The 21,988-nt window shown below is 38.5% G+C and overlaps 1 protein-coding gene across 2 annotated transcripts; it reads right to left on the bottom strand.

Moving 5' to 3' along the window:
* Positions 1-420: 420 nt before the first annotated feature.
* Positions 421-17,203, bottom strand: LOC135471455 (uncharacterized). Of its 2 annotated transcripts, none has more exons than XM_064750702.1 (5): positions 17,048-17,203; positions 4,101-4,306; positions 3,634-3,735; positions 2,458-2,673; positions 421-1,787 (listed from the first exon to the last, which is right to left on the bottom strand). In XM_064750702.1, the coding sequence occupies exons 1-5, from the start codon at positions 17,158-17,160 to the stop codon at positions 1,633-1,635; spliced, it is 792 nt and encodes a 263-aa protein (XP_064606772.1). In that variant the 5' UTR covers positions 17,161-17,203; the 3' UTR covers positions 421-1,632. The 2 variants fall into 2 exon arrangements, with proteins under 2 accessions (XP_064606772.1, XP_064606771.1); XM_064750701.1 differs by lacking the exon at positions 17,048-17,203 and adding an exon at positions 6,583-6,930.
* Positions 17,204-21,988: the final 4,785 nt, after the last annotated feature.

Below are 21,988 nucleotides of genomic sequence, written 5' to 3'. Positions count from 1 at the left end.
CTATAAAATTCTCTTTCCATACCGTTAAATTGAAATAGAAAAACAACAGCATATATTTTGTGATATGTTGATTAACACTGAATATACTGTCGTATTTGTTGCTGACTTTTAAATTTAGTTTATCCTGCTTGTCTTGTGGGCACATTTAATTGAAAGTTACAACCAAATATAACAAGTATGCACATTAACAGTCCCAGACAATTTCAAGGGACACAACTCTGTTAGCTGAAAGAGACAGAAGAAAAATATAATGCAAGATGTAAGCTGTCTTCCTCAAATAAATGAAACTATTGAAGGAATAATTTTATTTATGAGAATATTTACTCTCCTTAACTAGATTTACATGTACCATAACACTGAAAATAAGTGGTGTTTTTTCTGGGAATGTAATAAGAGACCCTCCTCGCACCTCCTCACAGTGAACAATTTCAGTCAAGCATCACTGATACCACATGTACGTGTAAGTATGCGCAGATCATGTGTACATTGCAGTTATCTCATGGCAACATTGACCCCCTTGTAGAAATGCAAATTCTTCAGCATCAGTTTGACATGCTGTACAAGCAATAACTCTCTGTCACTGTACAGTGACGGTGTAGACTCATGTACCTCATGGTTTAGCTGTACACAGTAGAGGTGAACACGTTTCTCCTGCAGAAAGTCTCTTAAGGTAAATCACAACCATGATAGCAGAGTTCTCCTGTGCTGGCTCTTTTTGATCCTTCAAATTAGTCCCAAAACAGCTGTAATACTTTCAGGCCCCTGTTATTTCTCTGTAATGGCACCTGTTACCACGTCTTGTTTAAGCTTGCCCCCACCACAGCATGGTGAAGTTAGATTCTAGGGGGAAGGGGGTGCTGGGATGATGATAGAGAGAGAGATTGCACTGCTTGTCACCTTCTTTAACACGTGCAAACTTGTTCTCATTTCCTTTCATTCAATGACAAGACAAGCATATTTCTTTCAAGCTTTCAAGAACATTTTGTTTGATGAAAGCTATGTTCTATAACACAAGGGTGTCTATTAAAGGTGTTTAGCTTAGGAAGTGTTTAATTTCAACAACCATATTGAACAAATAGACTAGCTCTGCTTGTAATAAGTGAGTTCAGTAACACCTTACAGCCACAGACTTCAAAATTTGCCAAAAACTTGAATTCCCCAAGTCAAATATCTTGCCTCACATCAAAACATTGGAAGATTTCCTTTTTTTTGACTGGTAACTCCCATGCCAGCAGAGTCACTGTATACAGAATTTGACAACCTTGGTCACAACTTCTGTATCCCTATTATCGTTGTTTCAGTGTAGTGTTTAAAGCCCTTCTGCTGGTTCACAAAACAAAACATGCCATGTCCTTCAGTTTAGCACTTACTGCAAACTTCTTCTTCACTCTGTGTTGAGCAGGGTTGGGAGGAGGTGGGGAACATCTCCCTTTTTCTGATGGAAAGAATTTCTGCATCAGCACCTTAAACAGCCTTCCACCTGAACACAGCACTTCATTTCTCTTATTTCCACCTCCACATCCGAACTATTGCGTGTTCATCTCCTTACACCAACATCTTACATTGGTCCACAGAATACTGGTAATTGGCACAGTTAACATTTCAAACTTACACTGTACAAATAAGCTATAATCAAGAATCTCTGTCCTGCTTAGGCTGTTTTTTCTTTAACTTTCGAGTCCTTTCATATCTGACTGTGTCAGCCTCTAGTGTGGATAACTCTGCCAGCCTCTGCTGGTACTGAGGAGGTGCTCCTACAAACGGGTCTCCATACTTTTGATCCTGACCTGCAGAGAGAAATATATACTTAGATGTAATCAAATTCACAAAAATCAGAAAAGATTTAAGGTTAGGTTATAACTGCAACACACTGGTTATTTATTCCTGATCAGAAATCTAATTATGCCATGTATAATTAGACATGTATGCATTATGATCAGACCTCATATGATTAACAGACCATGAATTTACTCTTCGACTAGTGTTTAATGTTGTACTGGGAGAGGGTTGTCACCATAAGATGATGACAACATAAGGTATGGGTTCAATCCTGACTTTGGGCAGGGAATTCCCCCACATTCAATAGCCTTGGTGAAAAACAAAACCCAGTTGACAATTTTCTTGAAGGCGACAACAGTCATCAGTGCAGGAATTGGAGAGGTTATCGTAATCTGCTACCTTTGACAAAATACCTGAGAAGGGATTTGGGTCTCATCAACTGCGATGAAAAGAAAATTTTCAACAAAGGACCCTCGAGAGTATCCATGCTTACTCTTAATTTTTATCAAAAGAAAGAATGCTTTAGTGACAGAAACCTCTTCCCGATGCCTTATGCTATAACTAACTAATTTAAAACCATCAAGGTAACATGCATTTTGGGGAAGATCATACTTAAGCCAATCCAACCCACAAGTTCTTGTTTTGTGTGTTAAAGGCTGGTGAATGAAAAGCACTCACCATTTGCAGAGGATTTGCTGGCCACCTGATGACTGGGCGCATTAAGTGTTTGCCTGTACACCCCAGTGGGAACAGATACTGACGAGACTCGTCGTGGTGCGGTTGACGTTGTGCTATTGCCATTTGTGCACACTGACAAGGTTCGCAAGGGTTTGGGATGGACGTTTGGGCTCCAGAGGGTTCCCATGGCAACTAGCTCATCCTGGCCACCTCTCCCTTCACAGAAAAAGAAACGGTAAATTTAATTTTACATACAACTGAAATAAGTGCAATGGAAATTTATAACTTTAGTAACTGGTTTTAGCACCCAAATGAAATTTTGAGGTGATGTTTTGCGTGTGTTTTTGAGAATAGGAAACGATCATCTACATGGACTGACCAAGGGAAAATATTCAAAATAATTAAGATGTAAAGCACAGAGAGAAAAAACCAGAGCAGAAACGACAGTGTGACATCTGGCAAACGGTCACAAGTAACCTGTAAAATATGGCCTCTTGTCAATTTATCTCAGTTTGGGGTTTATTCTAACCGTTCAAGTAAATGTATAAATGGTAGCAAATTACATGCCCCCTAGCACCATGGCTTAAGCTGAATTGTGAAAAAAGAGAAAGGCACTAATGTTACTTGCAATTTATTAGACGTCACTGTTCTGGAATTACTCATAATGCTGTGTTGTCATCATATTTAACACACAATAACATTAAAACAATGCAAAGGGACCAGGCCTCAGGGATGCATAGTCCCCCAGCCGAATGCTGGTTTATGCAAGACTAATGGGCCGAATGACCTGAACAATCAACAATACTGAAAGTAACAACATTTAAACTTTTATGTATGAACTATCACATGTATGAATGATTATTAGTTTAATGCATCTCCGTACCCATATTTCGAACACACATAACAGGTTTCTGTCGCAACAATCTATATGCTCTATGACTTTTTTTTGAGCTCACGAGTTCTGAAGTTTATATCTAAACTACCAAAGAAGGTAATTTTCCCATGTATATTTATCAACTTTTTGAGGTTGGAACATTTTGAAATTTCAATCAATTAATCTTAAATGAGTGCAATATGGTTGCCATTACCCCTAGTACAAATAGGATTTATGTGATGAAATTATTACTGAACAAGTAAGCGTATGAGATGATAACACCACGCACAGGTAGTTCTTACCTTTGGAGACTAGGTTATTCCTGAGACCATTAGGTTTAAACTGGTTAATTTTGGCCAGGCTGGATATGGTGGGGTTAGGCCGGTCATCCTTATCCAAACTCACTGTTGAACAGGGAGACACAAACAGATGTGGTTAGTCAGTAGCACAGGTAGAAATAATTATGGAAATCAATCACCTGCATCCTTTTTTTTTTTTTGAGGAATTGGACAATCTCTTCAAGAAACCCTCAATCACCTTCATGTGGAGAACAGTGGGTACTATTTTGTTTATAGCTTATAAGGGTCTAATTTGAACACGGTGCAATATGAAATTTTTAATAACACTGATAAATTTTATGGACGTCACCAACACTCTTCTTTTAAGTTCTTGAAAACCTTTTAAGGAATTACAAAACTTTCAAGAATTCCAAGAATTTCAAGAATCAAACTGGTGTCTGCACAAAAAACTGAAAAATTCTAAAACCCACCTTTTTCAAAGGATGATGAGAGAGAATCTCTAGAATACAGGCTCTTCCTCTGCTCCCTGAACTCTGCCCTGTCTCTTTTACCATCTTTCACTCTGTCGCCGTCCACAACACTGGAATGCCCCAGGCGGAGGTCCTGGCCACCCTTATCTATGTCACCCCCATATAGGATGTCAGTAGAATACGGACCAGAAGATGTGTTGGTTGAACTGAAAGGACAGAATTCATGAAAAATGGTGAGAATGAATTGGAAAGCAAAGACATTGCAAGACATTTCCAACACATTATGCTGTCGTGAACCTAATCAACATACAAGTGTAAACGGGTTACCAGCAGAAGTCCGAAGTGGGATGTATTACTTCATTACAGTGACGCTGGACATTCTACTGCAGCGTCAACAGAGCGATGTCACAATGAGTAGACCAAATACATCACAGAAGAAATCACAGCATACAACATGTTTTGCATCGTGCAACTAAAGACTTGTGACGGAAGGCGAATTAAAAAAGGGCAAGTTAGTCAATGACAAAATTTATGGTCATTTCAAGTATATCTTTCTAATGTTCAGTGTTTGCACACAAATTTTGTAATGCTTCACTTTCATATGCATTACAAATCTGTGGATTTTACCCCTTCAAATAAAGTGACCGTATCAGACAATTATATTGAAGGCCTGTCTTAATGAAGGCCTGTCAAACACCCTGACACCATTTTATCAACCACAAATGTTCCTTCCCTAGCTCATCATAACAACATCACATTAAAAACAGAGGGGTCTCCGTGGCTGAGTTGGTTAGCGCGCTAGCGCAGCGCAATGACCCAGGAGTCTCTCACCAATGCGGTCGCTGTGAGTCCAGTCCAGCTCATGCTGGCTTCCTCTGCGGCCGTATGTGGGAAGGTCTGCCAGCAACCTGCGGATGGTCGTGGGTTTCCCCCAGGCTCTGCCTGGTTTCCACCCACCATAATGCTGACCGCCGTCGTATAAGTGAAATATTCTTGAGTACGGCATAAAACACCAATCAAATAAATAAATAAATCATTAAAAACAGTAGAAGGTTACAGTAGAAACTTATACATTGTAATATTTTAAATGTAGCAAGAGCTACAATCCAGTCTCTATGATAAAATGTCTAAAGGTCCTGAATCATAATAGTGTCACTTCACAGGTCTAAAAAATATGCCCCTCAAAATGGACGGACTACCAGAAACTTACAAAATGCCTGTTGACTTCCTTAAAGGCTGTAAGCGTATTGGAAATATCCACGGGCATTCTGGGATAAGGAAACTGGCCTTTTTATGAGAAGTTTCCATCGGTTGGATATCATGGATTCATAACAGTATATTCCACAGGTAAATTCATTACACGTAATACCAGATGAGCAGATCCATGACACTAGTACCAGTGAGCACTTGCATGGGAAGTACCTGTACACCTGTATATCCACAGGGCACAGGTAATAGTATAACAAGGGCTCTGTCAATAATGGACTGATGCACAAGATTGATTATAGAAGATACCTGAACAGCTATATACAAGCCTGGATTGTAAGGTGTCGTGCCACTATATTAGCAGTGCAACAAAGCTCCAGCCAGAGCATAGCGTATGATAAGGAGCAAATATGCAGGTAATAAAAGGTACATGGAGATAGATAGACTGGCTAATCCCTTCCTTCATTTTAAACAGCTACAGTATAAACCAACGTGATCAAGCCACAATCACAGCTGATTGATGCAGGATCAATGATCAGTCTTCACTCAGGCAGACCCAGTGATCATGAACAATAACCCAGCCTGACCATGGGGATTCACCATTGTCCAGCACAGCTTTAGAAATATGCCTCAGTCAGAAGTAAAGCCTCTGATAATGAGTTATGGTAGGACATGTTTTAACTTGTACTGTAAACTGTAATTTCACATTTAATATGCCCCTACCTGATTGAATAACTCTCCAACATGCTATTCATGAACACGTGTTGAGTCAAAGAAAGATTTCAATAAATGATAAGTATGTTGACAATTAAATGGCTATACGGTGCAAACAGCAGATTGGCCGGTGAACCCCATAACAAAATAACACAGGGGTCACTGCCACAAAGAAGTACATGTAGTCACTTCCGATTACACAATCATGTAAAAAAAAAAGTTAAGCAGCATGCAGATGACTTACCTATGTAAGTAGAGAACTTACAAAATGACAAAGTAAAAATAAGCGAAAATTGGCAATAGCTGGGGCATCCTGCAAAACTTTAATGTTGTCTTGCACCAGACCCATGGTAGGTTTAGACTGATCTACCTACAGAGCTGCTCGTTGTGGCTAAAATACTTTTCCTGTATTGTATGTTAAATAGACAAAAGCACAAATAAATGACACCTTTCTCTTCATGACCAGAAGATTCCAACAAAACTGTTTCCATGCTGACTTGATTTTTTTGTTGATTTTAATGACTTGGGGCCCTTCACGTGTCATAGTAGCACAATAACCTACCCCAAGAAGAATCGTGGTGAAGTTATGGAACGAGTTGTGTATGAGTAATAGCTTTCTTCTCCCAGCAGAGTTATCTCGCACCGGGCACCGTAGATCTGTCGGAGAGAGTTGTGTCTCTTCCTGACGGCTGAGGTGCGTGGTCTCTGCTGGACTGGAGTGACCACCATGGCGCTGTCTACTCCCACATGGGAGCTTCGAGACTGACTGGAGAATCGACGCTCACCGAGGATGTGCTCAGGTCTAGGAGACATTGATCCCAACCAGGATGGTGTCATGTAGAACTTTCCACCTTAACTATGCCATATAATGAAATGTCTGCAGTTCTCATGTCATGGAAATGGTAACACATAAAGACGTACAGGTACATCCCATGTTAACCAACACATCCAAGTCTTGTGTACAAGATTAGTGCCTTATATCCAAGGAGCATGTATATATGTCCCCTGGAAGCTTCAGCAGACTTAGTACCTTAAACACACTAAAATGTAACTTGAGCTCATACAAAAGTATGTATAAATAGGCAAGTAAGTATGTGAAGGTCTATCGATCACAGGTGGGTTGTGGTTCTCCAGATGTTAATCACCTCACTGCTCTACCATTGTCTGCAGGATTAGGCTGGGTGTAAAACCTTACCCGCCACAGTGGAAAAAAACAACAGGCATGAACATAGATCCCAGATACTGATATGACTTGGTGAACTGACAGGTGAATTCACCAACAGAGCATATATGTAGAATCTCCACCAGGTCAGAGAAACATTCAGAAGTACTGCCAAGTAAATAATTCAAACCAGGTGTAGCTGGCTAACAGACAAGACCAAATTATTAATAGAACTGGTAAATGTGTTAGAAGTTCAGACCATATTTGCCTTTGGTGGGAGGTATAGACTTAACCCAAACACTTAAAGAAAAAACCTTGTGTTTATTTAGTGATAGATTAGGAGGTTTCAGTTTAGGACATTGGCATTTTAAAGTATGCGTACTGACAGGTGCAAACAAAAGAAACGCAATCAATCTTTCTGAGCTGTCTGTAGAAATCCTTCGATGAGCCGGAGAAAGTAGTCAATAATCTGCTATATTAGCTGTAGGGGGTTGCAGAGTTGGATCGGTGACAAGCCACAGTGTAGAGGAAATGAGTTGTCTCTATATATGTGCAAAACTGCCTGCGTACAAGTGTTGGACACTTGTTCTTGTGTGCTGGTTACTGGGGGATACAGTCACTACATACAGATCCTGGATACACATATGTACGTACACAACACAGGTACAGGCTAAAGCCTATCATATATCGTTTCTCAAGTTACCTGAGCAAAGACTGATCTGATCAATACTCGGAGACGGGTGAGTGTAAACTGATCTAACGACGTCTTTACCCACAAGACCAACACAAAACGGCCCCTATAAACACCAACATCATTTGTGAACCACTAATTACTCCAGCACATGATGACCTCAATTAAGCATTTAAAGTTATGAAGAAAAGGAGCAAAGAACTCATGTGTGCTTGTTGGGATTCTTTTCCACACTTACATATGGCGAATGGCAACCTTGAGTTTTTCAGCCTAGAAGGACTGGTTGCATAAATGATACACTAATACATTTATTAGCATGAAATTAAGTACTATAAGGGACCAAAGGCAATTTGTTGAGAGAAGCAGTTAAGTGCTTTTATCTCAAGCAATTTGAAAATGATAATAAATGTTCTAATATTCCCTAACAACTTCCTAACAATTGGTACTGTAATGTATGTAAGGTACATGTAGGCCTATATCATTGTAATAATCAACTCCACAGTGACACCCTACCATTCAGATGTCACACTTTCAATAGCAGTGAATTGCATAGAAATCATAGCAAGAACATACAGCATACATCTGATATTAGTTATTCTATTTTCAAATAATTGCAACAATAAGGAAACATTGGAACTAATGGAAATTTTAGCATTTTAGATAATGAATGCAAGATATGACCAAGATATATAAACCTTCAAATTTATATATAAGTGAAAAAGCTTAATAATTGTTCCAAAATGAAAAAACAAAAAACAAAACCCTGAACTATCAATGGATAACATACAGCTGTGGTATTTGCATAAGATGAATACAGTCTTATAGACCCCAAGAAGTTATACTGAACGATGCTGAAAGGTGAGGTCAATATCAGCCAGGAGAGTCTGTAAAACTGTATAATGATCAAATCAAAAGACCTAATTGCATGTTATATGATAAAATATAATCAATACAATACTGTGTAATGCACTGAAACACAACTTGGCTATAAGCACAGTTCTGAAAGATAGCGTGTGAACAAGGCAATGAAGGTTAAGCCCAAACAGAGTTGAAAAGACAGGTCAAGGGTTCTTCTATATGACTAGCTGCCCTTGAATTGCAGGTTTGATGGAATTTGCTTGAGTTGCAAGTTTGTCACAAAAACAAACTTTAATGAGGCCAATAACCTTGAAAAAATTTGCCCAAGGTTATCAAAAATGAATACGTGAATGAACAAGTAGTACAAGTTTGGTAATCTGGTTACAATTATTTAAGAAATAATATATTTACAAGATAATGGAGACAAATGTCAAAACATATTGTATAAGAAGAAGGTTTTCCTAGATGTCTACTTGATTTGATTTATGTGATCGGTGTTTTAGACCATACTCTAAAATATTTCACTTATATGTAGGCGGCCAGAATTATGGCGGAAGGATACCCTGGGAACCCACAACCATCCGCAAGTTGTGGGGAGACCTTCCCACGTACTAGATGTCTGTGTGAATGTGGTGCAAATTTGATAAACATTTCTGAATGATATCTGGGAAGCAGTTTCATGTTTACAAGTCTGTCACAAAATACACTTTGGATATGGATATATGGATGGATGGATGGATGGATGGATGGAAATATATTTCTTTTTTTCTTGTGGGGGTCGGGGTGGGCTTTCGTGATCTTATGACAATGATGATCCTGTCATTGCCTGTCGTCTAAAAGATACACTGTGATTAATCAGACCCTAAAGCAGCTATCAGTGTCTATATGACAAAGACAGCTATCACTGTCTACATAACAAAGGCATAATGTATCCAGGAACCATGCTGTCATAGAGTAACACTCTGGACCACATCTTACTCAGGACACTACATTAACTCAGCTGAAGGCACATGCAACTTAAACCTATGTACACAAAATTTTTTACTGTTTCACTGGCGCGTAAAAATAAAACTGAAACGAAATACCTTAATTCAGCAAATATTTTATTTCTACACTTGAAGTTTGGCATGTAAAAATGCACTTTTAGAAGCATAAAGGGATGCCAACACATCAGTTTTTTTGGTAAGGACTTAATCAAACTTCACACAAAACTCTCATGTAGCCCTATAATTTGGATGAATCAAGCAAAATGCGTGACTTGAAAACTGGTAAACTGTAACTGATATACAGTAATCAATTACAGGAATTTTCTTTACTGTAGTTTCCATTACAAGAATGATGTACATACTGTACAAATGTGAACACCACCTTTCAAATCTAGAATTCCATGGACTTACAGTGTCTTGGGAACTGTAAAACTGATCCACCCATATGGTACTTTGGCTTTGTCCAGCTGGCTTCTTAACCCTGCCACAAAAGACACCAAAGGATTGCTTGGTGGGTAGATCCAGTCCAGCCCAGGCCCTGGAGACAGTTTCTTAGACATGTGCTGCTATATGATGTACTACCAAGCCACTTCTGTACAGGTGTCCCAGCCAGGTAATCAGAGATATTAGAGGTAACTTTAAATAGGGCGCTTGGTTACGATGATCAAATCTACTAGGTGTAGGTTACATAGAGTTCTTACATAAACGTTGTTCAACTATACACCCAATCAGTGATGGTTGAACGTGCCACGAAGGATATACGTCCTTTTGTAGATACACAGGTACAACTGTCTTAAGCTACCATCTCCTCCAAAAGTCAAACGGACATATACCGCAGGCAGATATCAATAACAAGAACCATAAATAAAGAGCCCAAGACTTCAGACAAACTTTCTTCGAGAAGAGCCATAAATCCCCGCACTACTGTACAGGCCATTAGAGTGGGCTGGCAGACTTTTTGCTCTTTCCATTGAACAATTTGCCAGCAAGGTCAACAACGCTATGAATATACATGTAACTCAAAACATGTATGTAAAAACATTATCACACATACATGTATTGAGCCAAAGCTATAACTTAGCCAGGACAAGTAACAAAAAGACATTGGTAACCATCAGCCCAGGTGTGCTGAACAATTTTTAAGAGAGTGAACTTTGTTGACCTGCAGAAAAAGAACCTAGTGATACAACGTACATGAATGGCCATAAGTTACTAACATGTAGCCTACTGGTTTAAAGTTTTTAATACATTTATTTACATATTTAACTTTGTTTGTTAGACTATTACTGGACGCCACACTCTAAAATGTTTCACTTTTATGCTGAAATTTATGAGCAATGCATGCATGCATTCTGAATTCCAGGTGCTTGAACGAAGAGTGAGTGAGTGAGTGCTTGGGGTTTAACGTCGTACTCAACAATTTTTCAGTCATATGACGACGAAGGAATCCTTAGGGTGCATGCACGTGTAATGTGCCTCCTTGTTGCAGGACAGATTTCCAACGCTCTTTTATTTAGAGCTGCTTCACTGAGACGACTTACCGAAGGCAAGTAAGCCGCCCCGCCCGAGCCATTATACTGATACGGGTCAACCAGTCGTTGCACTATCCTCTTCATGCTGAATGCCAAATGAGGAAGTTACAACGTCCTCTTTTAAAGTCTTAGGTGTGACTCGATCAAGGATTGATCCTGGATCTACCGGTCCCGAAGCGGACGCTCTACCACTTGAACAAAGAAGTAATCAGAATGTATATTAGTAAAAGTACAAAACTTAAAGGAATGCCACTGTGCTTCTGCATGAGTATATCTATGGTACATGTCATTAGTGTGTCTGTATTCCCTCCAGTCTGACTGGTCACTTGGGTGTTGCATTCACTGTATTAAATTCTTCAACCTTTTGGCATGTTTTCTGGGTATTTATTCATGCATATTCTGAAGGTATTATTCTGTGTTCACTGAGAAAATTGTACTTTTCGTGAAGCCTTGAAACTGTTGTATCCAACTGATGTAGTTTTGACTCTAAAATCAAAGTAAAAATGTGCATACTTATGCAGGTTTCGAGATATGATGTGACAACAGCGGAGTGACGTCCCTTTGTGATATGACGTCATCGCTTTACGGAACGGTAGGGCCAATCTGCTAGTTTTAACATGAGGTGGAATCTTCTGATCTTCAGAATTATGTTCTTGGGTGGCTTTTGGGTTCCCTATAATGCAAAAATAATCATGTTCTGCCAGTATTTTGATCTGAACACGATCCCTGCCATGTTATCAGATAGGCAAGTAGTCATTCTGTTGTCATGATGACCTAACTCAAAAGCTCTGTATTGCAATGAAAGTTGTTATTTCATATGCGGAAGGGTTGAGGAATTAGGGTAACTGACTGCAGATCTGTGGAAAAGCTAGCTGCCTATTCCAACAGGTTCAGCGATCAATAGGTACAGATAGCACCAAGTTTTATCACAACGTTTCTTCATATAATTTATTTTCCCGTAAAATTCTCTACCTGAATGCATCTGTTCATCTATAAACAGAAACAGTTTTTGTGACAGAATGCACCATTTTATGTGCATTGCAGTATACACATCGGCAATCTGTGGCCGAAGGGGTTAGAACACCAGTGCGGAACAATGACCCATGCAGGAGACCCTCACAAATGTGGTAGCGGTGAGTTCGTCCACCTCATGAAGGTTTCCTCTCTGGCAATACATGGGAAGATCTGCCAGCAACCTAAGGAGGCTGTGGGTTCCACTCAGGTTCTGCCAGGAATCCTCGCACCATAATGCTGGCCGCTGTGGTATAAGTGAACTATTCTTGAGTACAGCGTAAAACACCAATAAATAAATCACTATGAAGGGATCACAGCGCACATACTTCTCTGTTTAATTATATATATGTGCTACTGACATAACATGTACATGTAGCAATATTTTGTTCCACAGAGAAAGTATCGTCAATTACTACAATTACTCTGCATGAGCGGATAACGTTAAACTCTTGTCCCACACAGTATAAACCTTTTCATAGTGAAAAAAACACATGTCTTTAATGAGAGCGGAACATGAAACTAGTGAACTATAGTGCCTGTGCCTTGGGACACTTCACTATCAAGTTTCTGCAGGAGTTTCCATTAAGAATCTGATTACATGCAACAACTATAACATTTATACAGTAACTAAACTAAAGCCAATGCTTATTCAGCCAAATCATATGGTCCCTCGAGTTGACTAGTCTGCGGTTAACTTGCACATTTCAAACCACATTGCAACCTAACCAGCACAGCCTAAAAGTCAGATATAAAAACACTGTTAGGGATGATAGGCAGTGTATATCAGGGCAAAAGGTATTTATTTTGGCCGAGTTAAGAGATATAAAGTGTTCTGTCCCAAACATTCTGAGAAGGGAATGTGTTCAAAATTGAGCAATTAATTGCTATATTCAATTCTGGCGAAGTGCTGCCCAAATCTATAAGCCAAACTGACACCGGTACACCACTGTAAACACCTGTAAAAGAGTTTTCAGAATGTCAGAAGCACAATTAAAATATCCAGAAACAATTCCATAATGGGAGTTTTTAAAATCTTGATAAATCTGTTCGATTTACTAATTTGATTGTTGTTTAACGCCACTTGACATGTTTGAATATCTACACTTGCATACATATACAGTTGACTGAACATCACCTTACCCACTATCACCCTCCTGCTCAGGAACCAGACACCAATCATGAGTAGGTGTGGTGCGGAACCGTAGTTTGACGCTATCATAGGGCACCTGCCCCAAGATAGCGCTCTCGATGTAGCAGCGTCTTCTGAGGGACGGCAGCCTTAGTAGCATGGCGAGAGTCTAGTCTACCTAATGAACACATTACACTCAGGCTTTCTGAAGGTAACATTTGGAAAGTAATTCAAAACCGGGCGCCATGTCAGCTTAGAATAAAGCTAATGAAAAATGCATCAGCATTAGGCTGAGTTTGGACTCGGAGCTAACCCCTTACATCTCTCTGAACTGTACACGTTTCCCTGGGATACATGGATAAAGCATTGACACAGCATTCTGTCCTACCCTGTAACTACTGTTTTCCTGAGCTTGGTTAACCAAATAATGCTTAACAAATTACTCCTAATCAATGAAGACTGCACTCTATACATACCTGTTTAATGATCCATGAAATAATGTCCAGCATCATAGTATCAACGACTATTTTTAATCAATGCAAATTTCACAGCATAATTAAATGGTTACCTTACAAAAAAAAACAAAAAGAGACAGAGTGATGAGTAATGGCCTGGCATACGGGAGGTACGGGAGGTTTTGAGGTACAGCTTTTTAACTTGAAAGGCAAATTATTCAAGGTCTAGATGGACCTGCAGTGACTATTTGTTACAGTTTGGTGCATCATTCTTTCATCTACAAGGATATATCAACCACAAGAGAGACATTTAGCTGCAATCTCAACACTTCAAGTCTATTCTGAAGCATGATAGATAAAAATAATGAAATAATATAACACTTGAAGGCAGGAGAGGAATGACACTATACCTGCACATTTTCTTATCTTTACAATACATGTTCATATTATCAAATCATATAGTCTTAAATTCTTGCAAACATTTTAAATTAAATTCTTATAAAGAACAATTCAAGGCCAATGATGTTGATCCCCCAGGCTTAAGAGGTTGTCATCAGTAGTCTTAATAAATAGGATGCAGATTTCAGATTTGCTGATAATGGTAAATAGAATGAGCTCATTATCAGTTTATCAAATCCCACAAGAGACAAGATACGAACTATAGTAAACTTGCCAGATTACATGAACCTCTGAATACTGAGCCTTGCCTTTGAGTACAATGGCTGCCTGATGAGCGATTGCAATCCTGTTTTGAACTACCCTAAATGACCTAAAATTTGCCCATGACTAAGTTGCTCGTTTGGCTAGATTCTGGGAGTTCTACTGATTTTAGAAATGTGCTTTAAGAGGTTTTTGTAACGTAGAACGATATAATCGATACCATGACAAACAAGAAAATGGTCAAATGTGAGTCGTGACATCTGGGTATCTATGTATCCACCCAAAAGTAAAACTATGCATGGAAAACAAGGGATTGGGGGTGTGGTCACGAAAATCAAAAGTATTTATATAGTATATATAAAGAAAATGGCTATCTGGTTACCATGACAACTACGAAAATTTACAAATGTGTGTCTCAACACATCATCATCTGTGTATTTATGTATCCACCAAAAATTAAAACTGTTTGAGTTATAGCCCGGCCATGAAATCATATCATATATTCCCTATATAGTACATATAGGGAAACTGGCGATCTGATACCATGAAAAATGACAAATGTGAGTCATGACACATCGTTATCAGCATATGTTTGTTTCCACCAAAAATTAAAACTCTATGAAGGAGTTATAGCCCAGACATGAAATCATATCCATCTATATAATATATATATATATATATATAAGGAAAATGGCTATCTGGTTTCCATGACAACTGCGAACATTTACAAATGTGAGTCTCGACACATCATCACCTGTGTATCTATGTATTCACCAAAAATTAAAACTATGTGGAAAACTGTTGAAGTTATAGCCCAGACACGAAATCATATCTATTTACATACTATACATAGGGAAATGGCAATCTGGTAACCATGACAACTGCGGAAATGGACAAATGTGAGTGGCGACACATCGTCATCTATGTATGTATGCATCCACCAAAAATTAAAACTCTACGCCGAAAAACTGTTGGAGTTAAAGCCCATATACGAATATGAACGAACGGTCAGATGGACAGACGGACAAAATCTCTATGACATAATACTCTCCACCTAATGGTGGGGAAGAAAAAAAAAATCCTGAAAGAGGCATTATCTATCATTTTAACATCAGGCTGATCTTGATCAATTAAGACTAAGGAGACTGAGATCAAGACATGATGTGATAAGGATGTGGATACATGATGTTATGATTGAGTTTAATATCACAGTGATCTTGATCAAAGCCTCAGAAGCTTGTGATCAATGATGAGTGAAGTGGAGACATGGGATCATGAATTTAACATCAGTGTAATCTTGAGTTTGTGGTTAATAGCTAGTGATGTGGTTATGAATTCAACAAGTGATCTTGATCAATGTTAAGCTGAGGTGTAATGATCAATCATCGTAGCAGATCAAGAGACCTTCCTAACAGGAAAAGCTACACGTGATAATTACGTTACTGATCTCCAAGTACAGGCTTATAACGCTGAAGGGCCATAATGCTGTGTGATTCTGACCAAACATTTTTTTTGATGCAGCTGATCGACAGGAGATAAATTCTACATTCAGGCCCATGAGTGAAAATCTATTTATGAATAAAAGCAAATTAGTCACACAAGTACGCAACTCACTAGTCCTTAAGCAAGGGACAAAACATGACTTTTGTATCATACAGCACAACGTTAGGGTTTTGTTATCTGAGAGATTCTTGAGAAATCTGTTTTCCCAATTTTTTCACCTATTTGCCTTATGATCAGTATCTAAGTGTACTAAACATATCAGGTGGCTTGACATCACCTGCTGACAGTATCACACATCATACACTTGTAGCTGGCTTCAGAAGTATGCTACTGAGTCTTTGCTCTTATTTACCCAATTCTTGGCTACAAATGGCTAATTTAGCATTCCATTTCTGAACATTTCTGGATGCCAAACATCCCAATGGTGAAATCATTAACACCGTCAGATAAATTTGAATGGCAGTACTCTGATGGGTTTGTCTTTCAGGATTTCTACGCTTCAGGTACTATAAAGCACCTATGCTTCAGTGGCTGATATTTGAGACCCTTATGAACAGACTGTTCCTGAATTTGCAGCCATAAATGTCCCAAATGGGCACTGATTTCCCCCAAAATACACTTTTCAAATATAAATATCTCTCTATTATTGTCTGAACAGTGGGGATAAGGTAAGATATGAAAAGTCAAATTGCCAAAAGTGACAAGTCAAAGTGAATGTCTGTTTATTTGATTGAATGAACTTAAATATGCATTCGCAAGTTTTCATTTAAGGTATGTGACCAAGGTTAAGTACCAGTCAGCTATAATACACAGTGTTTAAAAATCATAGCTCCCTGATCATCAATCCTGTTTTTGCCATACATAAGGAGACAAAAGAGAACAGTTTTACACTTCAGTATATTGCTGACACTGCAATTTGGACATGGCAAAAATCTTACGCGTTAAAACTTGAAATCAAATACAAATTCAAATTATGAAGTGACAACATCTGTACAGAAGCCAAAAAAACCCACACAAAACAACTGTGTAATACTTACGCGCTATTAATCCAGTATTCTCCATATATACTTAGCCGAGATGTTTCACGATATCTGGAACGTATTTGCACCATTTTGTGCCGAAATTTGGCCACATAGTCGGGGAATGACATGTCACCATGGCCAGAACTTTAAGGTGTCTAAGTGGATTAGCAGATTAACACCCGAGGAATTCCCCTACTGATCTCAGACTGACAAACTTCACAGGTACTAGAGCACAGTGTTAAACTTGTGTCACTCACATACAGAAGAACTCTCTGATATTGTAAAACACCACTTATCACTAGAATGATCTTAGTACCACCTGAACCACACTGATCACTGGTTACCCAATTACACAGCCTTTATAAATTTGTCAGAATAACGAGTAGACCCAGACTTCATCAGTGTACTATTGGCCTGTAGTCCTTGGTTGTCTCTTTGTGGTTTACCTGTCCGTTGTTAGCACAGGTAGTTTTCAATCACACGGGGTAAAGTTTACCAGGTAAAGACCCCATGGAATAGTTGACCTGTCATTTTGATGGAGTCGCTTTACAATAACCTCTCTGCTCAGAACAAACGCTCAGCACATTGCCTTTGTAGTTAGCAGAGCCCGCATGCAAAATCTGCCTTTGTCTAGTCCACTTTCATAAAGTACATGTACTGGCAATACCCTTGAGAACTGGACACAATTTATCTTCCATTAATGTCTAATTATACCTGCTTTCAAAATAGAAACATATACTGAGCGAATATCAAGTTGCATGTTTACTTATCTCACTGGCTGGTGCCTGCATGGGCCATTACATCAGACCAGCACCTTCTTATACAGTTTACATCCACCATAAAACTGACATAATAATAAATTCTCAAATGTCAGGTCACCGCAGTGTGTTATCCAACCCTCAAGTTAAACAAAAGTGTCAATTTGTGCACGCATTACTTTTATGGACACGGTCACAAAATGTTCCACACTGTAGGTTCCTACGTTCCATATGAGTTTACTCACTGGCCATGAAAACATTTAGTACTAAACTTGACTGTTTGCAAGATCAATATATGACAAAGCATATGTCCTGGCAGAGTCAACCAGACTGATCGATGAGCATAGCTTATGAATACAATTATACTATAATTTTGCCCCAGACAAAGGCCTATGAAATATGTACATGCTGATACATTAATTGTACTGGAGACATAAACCCTTTGTAACTTCCATGTAGGTGTACAAAAGATGCCAGCAGATTTTCCCTGCCAACAACACATGTGAGTAAACAGAGTCCTCCACAGAACCTTTTTGTTTCCGTGTAATATTAAATGTGCAAATATTATGAAACTATCCTGATAGCTGGAATCAAATTCAAGTGTTGCATAACGCTAATGCATAATGCACATCGTACGTAATGATTCTTCCGTCGCATGACAACGGCATGTCTTGCATAAAGATGCTAATGTAAATGTATAAAATAAAATGTAACAGGATGGTCAGAAATACTTAATGTGAACAAAATATGAAAAAAACAACAAACAGTGGCCAGTCATATGTTGATTGCTGATGATGTACAACATGTATACAATGTATATAGATGTAAGTTAACTGAAGAGATGTATACATGTGATACTATGATGTGCAATTAGCATGTATCATGACCATAGAATACGCCCAACTTTATTTACATCATCGCTTTTAACATAGCTGTGGATCAGCCTTCAGTTTTCAGTTTGTTATCATATTTACCACATCTGCCCCGACAGCACAATTGGTAGAGCATCCACTTCAGGAGCGGCAGATCCAGGTTCAATCCTGGGTCGAGTCGAACCTAAGATTTTAAAAGATCTCACTTTGTGTTCAGCATGAAGGGGATAGTGCAACAACATGTTGACCCGTATCAGTATAATGGCTCAGGCAGGGCTCTTACTTGTCTTCAGTAAGGTGTTTCAGTGAAGTGGCACTAGATAAAAGAGCAATGGAAATCTGTCCTGCAACCATTACATGTACTTTAAGGATTCCTTCGTCGTCATATAACTGAAAAATTGATAAGTACAACATTAAACCCCAAGCACTTACTCGCATTTATCAAACAGAAAATACAACAAGCTACTGACTGATAGCACTTCAATTATCAGCTTTGTTAAATGAAACAAATTTTAAAAATTATTAAAACACGAGACCATTTAATTGAATAACATTCACATGTGTCTCTTGAAGACAAAAATTAATTCGAAATTCGAAAATACGCCCAAAATAGCCATTTGTTTCGCTCAAAATACGACACTGTGGTCATAAGTGACACCTAACTCATGTGATAGGTATCACACAAACATACCGATAAATGAAAGATACGTAAATGCAATCATGATACACTTACTATGAGCCACACCATCGTGCTGTGATTACTTGAGGCCTGCGGAATCGCGGAGATGTCATGGTTAGCTCAAAACAACATGCAGTCATCAGTAGATTACACCGGTACAGGTACATGCATACACCTAAAGCCTTCTTTATAGTTCTAACTGATTTAGCACTAATACATCCACCATGAAGGTCAATTCCTCCTACAATTTACCAGGCACAACATCTTTGAATACATACGAATATGAACAAAATGTTGTTTCTATGGTTACCGGTTGTCTTCGCTTCAGTGTGTTGACAGCCTGAAGGTATCTTTCAACGTGGAGGACAGATACCTGATAGCATATGCTGCACTGATACTCTTATGTCAATAGGATTGTCCAAGTGATATATTATACATAACAGTATAAATTATTCAAACCACTGCATTTAGAAGACCTTCAAACTTTCCACGAAGCACATATGTACCTCAAATGTACATGCACAATGTATGTAGTGATTTTTTTTATCCGGTTTTCAGAAAATAGAACTTTGTTTATCATGCTCTATGCACAATCCACAGGCACAAAGCTTCCTTAGAAAATCATAACCAGTTCACATGAGCTATGAATTTCAAGAGAAACCCCTCTCATAATACATGTAATTATAAAGTACTACAAATATATGTATATATACATGTAGAGGTACTAAAAGGTACTAAATGCATCTATATATACGTGTATATTTATTTATAGTACTGGTAGACTGACATGGCTACTTACACAATTTGTTATAAAATACCCATATCTTCAATGCTACAAAGCTTTAGCATAATACATATCATCTTGAAGATAACATGAATCAGTTAAATATAAGGCTAATCAGTTAAATATAATATATGACAACATACACTGTTTAACTATTTTGATTAATAAATATTAAACACAGATGAAGTTTTATTAAACACACATTTTCAAGATTTCTTGAAAATAATTCAAATGAAGCCACTACTTTCCAATGTGAAGGTTTTTGCTAGAAATATTAAAAGCTGTGCATTGTAGTGTGTATGTCAGATTCTATAATACACTAGCATCAGAGCCCCATATAAAGAATAGAAGATAATATGTCCACTTGTATGTTGTAACATGCCATGAAATTATATTTATGTATTTATTTATTTATTTGATGTTTTAGGCAGTACTCAAGAATATTTCACTTATATGACGGCTTCAGCGTTGTGGTGGGGGGCAACAGGGAGGGGGAAACCAACAACCATCCGCAGGTTGCTGCAGACCTTCCCACATACGACCAGAGAGGAAGCAAGCATGAGTTGGGCTTGAACTCACAGCGACCGCATTGGTGAGAGGCTCCAGGGTTATTACGCTGCGCTAGCGCACTGACCAAATGAGCCACGGAGGCCCCCCATGAAATTATACACGTACAGTGTATATGTACAATTCAAAGTAGGATCACCTCAGACAAACTCATTTTTAAGCACGATTTGGTTCATTGTACGATACTACTTGGTGTGACTGAACTTTTGCAGACTGTATGACGCACTATTGCCTTTTCTTATGTCTAAATTTTGTCACATTGTCATCAACAACCATGCCTCTGCAATACTGAAATTGAAATCAAACCTTTATCTTAGGACAGTATTTCTGTCTAATTGAACCATTTGCTCTTCCCTGACTTTCAATCACAGCACAGAAATAAGTGGTATCAGTACAATTGTATATCCAGTGGCATTATTAAAACATCAAGGAAGTCACTAAAACATCTTTTCAGAATGTCACTGTAATGACAAATATCAAAAGTTTAAATAGTTATGCTACGCCTGGCATACATGAGGACTTAAGACCTAACTTAACTCAATCCACCGGTTGTACGCAGATGCCCCTGGGAAATTAGATTGAACAGGCATACAGATAACAACTCGCGACAGTCGGGTTGAGTTGAATTGGGTCATATGTTACCATGTATGCCGAGCTCTGAAACAGTTTTTCAAATACCATGACCAAACCGCAGAAAATGATGGAGATGTTTTCATTTCTGTGTACCACTATTCTCAGTTTTTCTAAGCATTGTACCCTACTTCATGAGGTAAAAATATGTTGAAGCACAATGAGACACTAAGTTGTGCTAGTGTAAATACATATATAATGTGTAAATAATTGTTCACATTTTCTGCCTTATCCAGACTTAGACTTTGATAAACAGCTAATTATTGTGGGCATACATGAGTTGCTTGAGCCTAAAACCCATTTATCTGTATTAAGCCACCTGCAAAAGCTTATTCTGACCAACCACTGCAGTTATCTGTCAAGTTAATCTGTCAACCATTGAAAGGTTCTCAATGCCACTGACCACTGCATACAAAATCCTCAACTACAGCCGTTCCCAAAATAGACTCAAACCAAAGCCAACAACAATAAAAAAAAACCAAAAAACATCACCAGAAACTGGCACTCTTTCCACTGACAATCACATGAAATTTTGCTCACCTTTCATAGACCGTAGTATAAGACGAGCCGGTCAAACAAGGGAAGAACCGTTTTTGAACCACATACATTGCAAAAATGTCAAATGCATGTGCTTCACTTAACTTGCATAAGTTCACTTTCCATGAT

The sequence above is a fragment of the Liolophura sinensis genome, chromosome 7, assembly GCF_032854445.1.
Source record: "Liolophura sinensis isolate JHLJ2023 chromosome 7, CUHK_Ljap_v2, whole genome shotgun sequence".
NCBI lineage: Eukaryota > Metazoa > Mollusca > Polyplacophora > Chitonida > Chitonidae > Liolophura > Liolophura sinensis.
Note: the sequence above shows the minus strand (reverse complement) of the source record. Positions and strands in the feature narration are given on the sequence as shown.

What these genes read in the sequence shown, in the direction of transcription:
- LOC135471455 (XM_064750701.1), bottom strand. Translation starts at nt 6,857, where the DNA reads ATGACACCATCCTGGTTGGGATCAATGTCTCCTAGACCTGAGCACATC. An exon ending in TCACCACGATTCTTCTTGGG is followed by an intron (nt 4,307 to 6,582) that starts GTAGGTTATTGT and finishes CTGTCCTTTCAG; the next exon opens with TTCAACCAACACATCTTCTG. An exon ending in CAGCAAATCCTCTGCAAATG is followed by an intron (nt 1,788 to 2,457) that starts GTGAGTGCTTTT and finishes TTCTCTCTGCAG; the next exon opens with GTCAGGATCAAAAGTATGGA.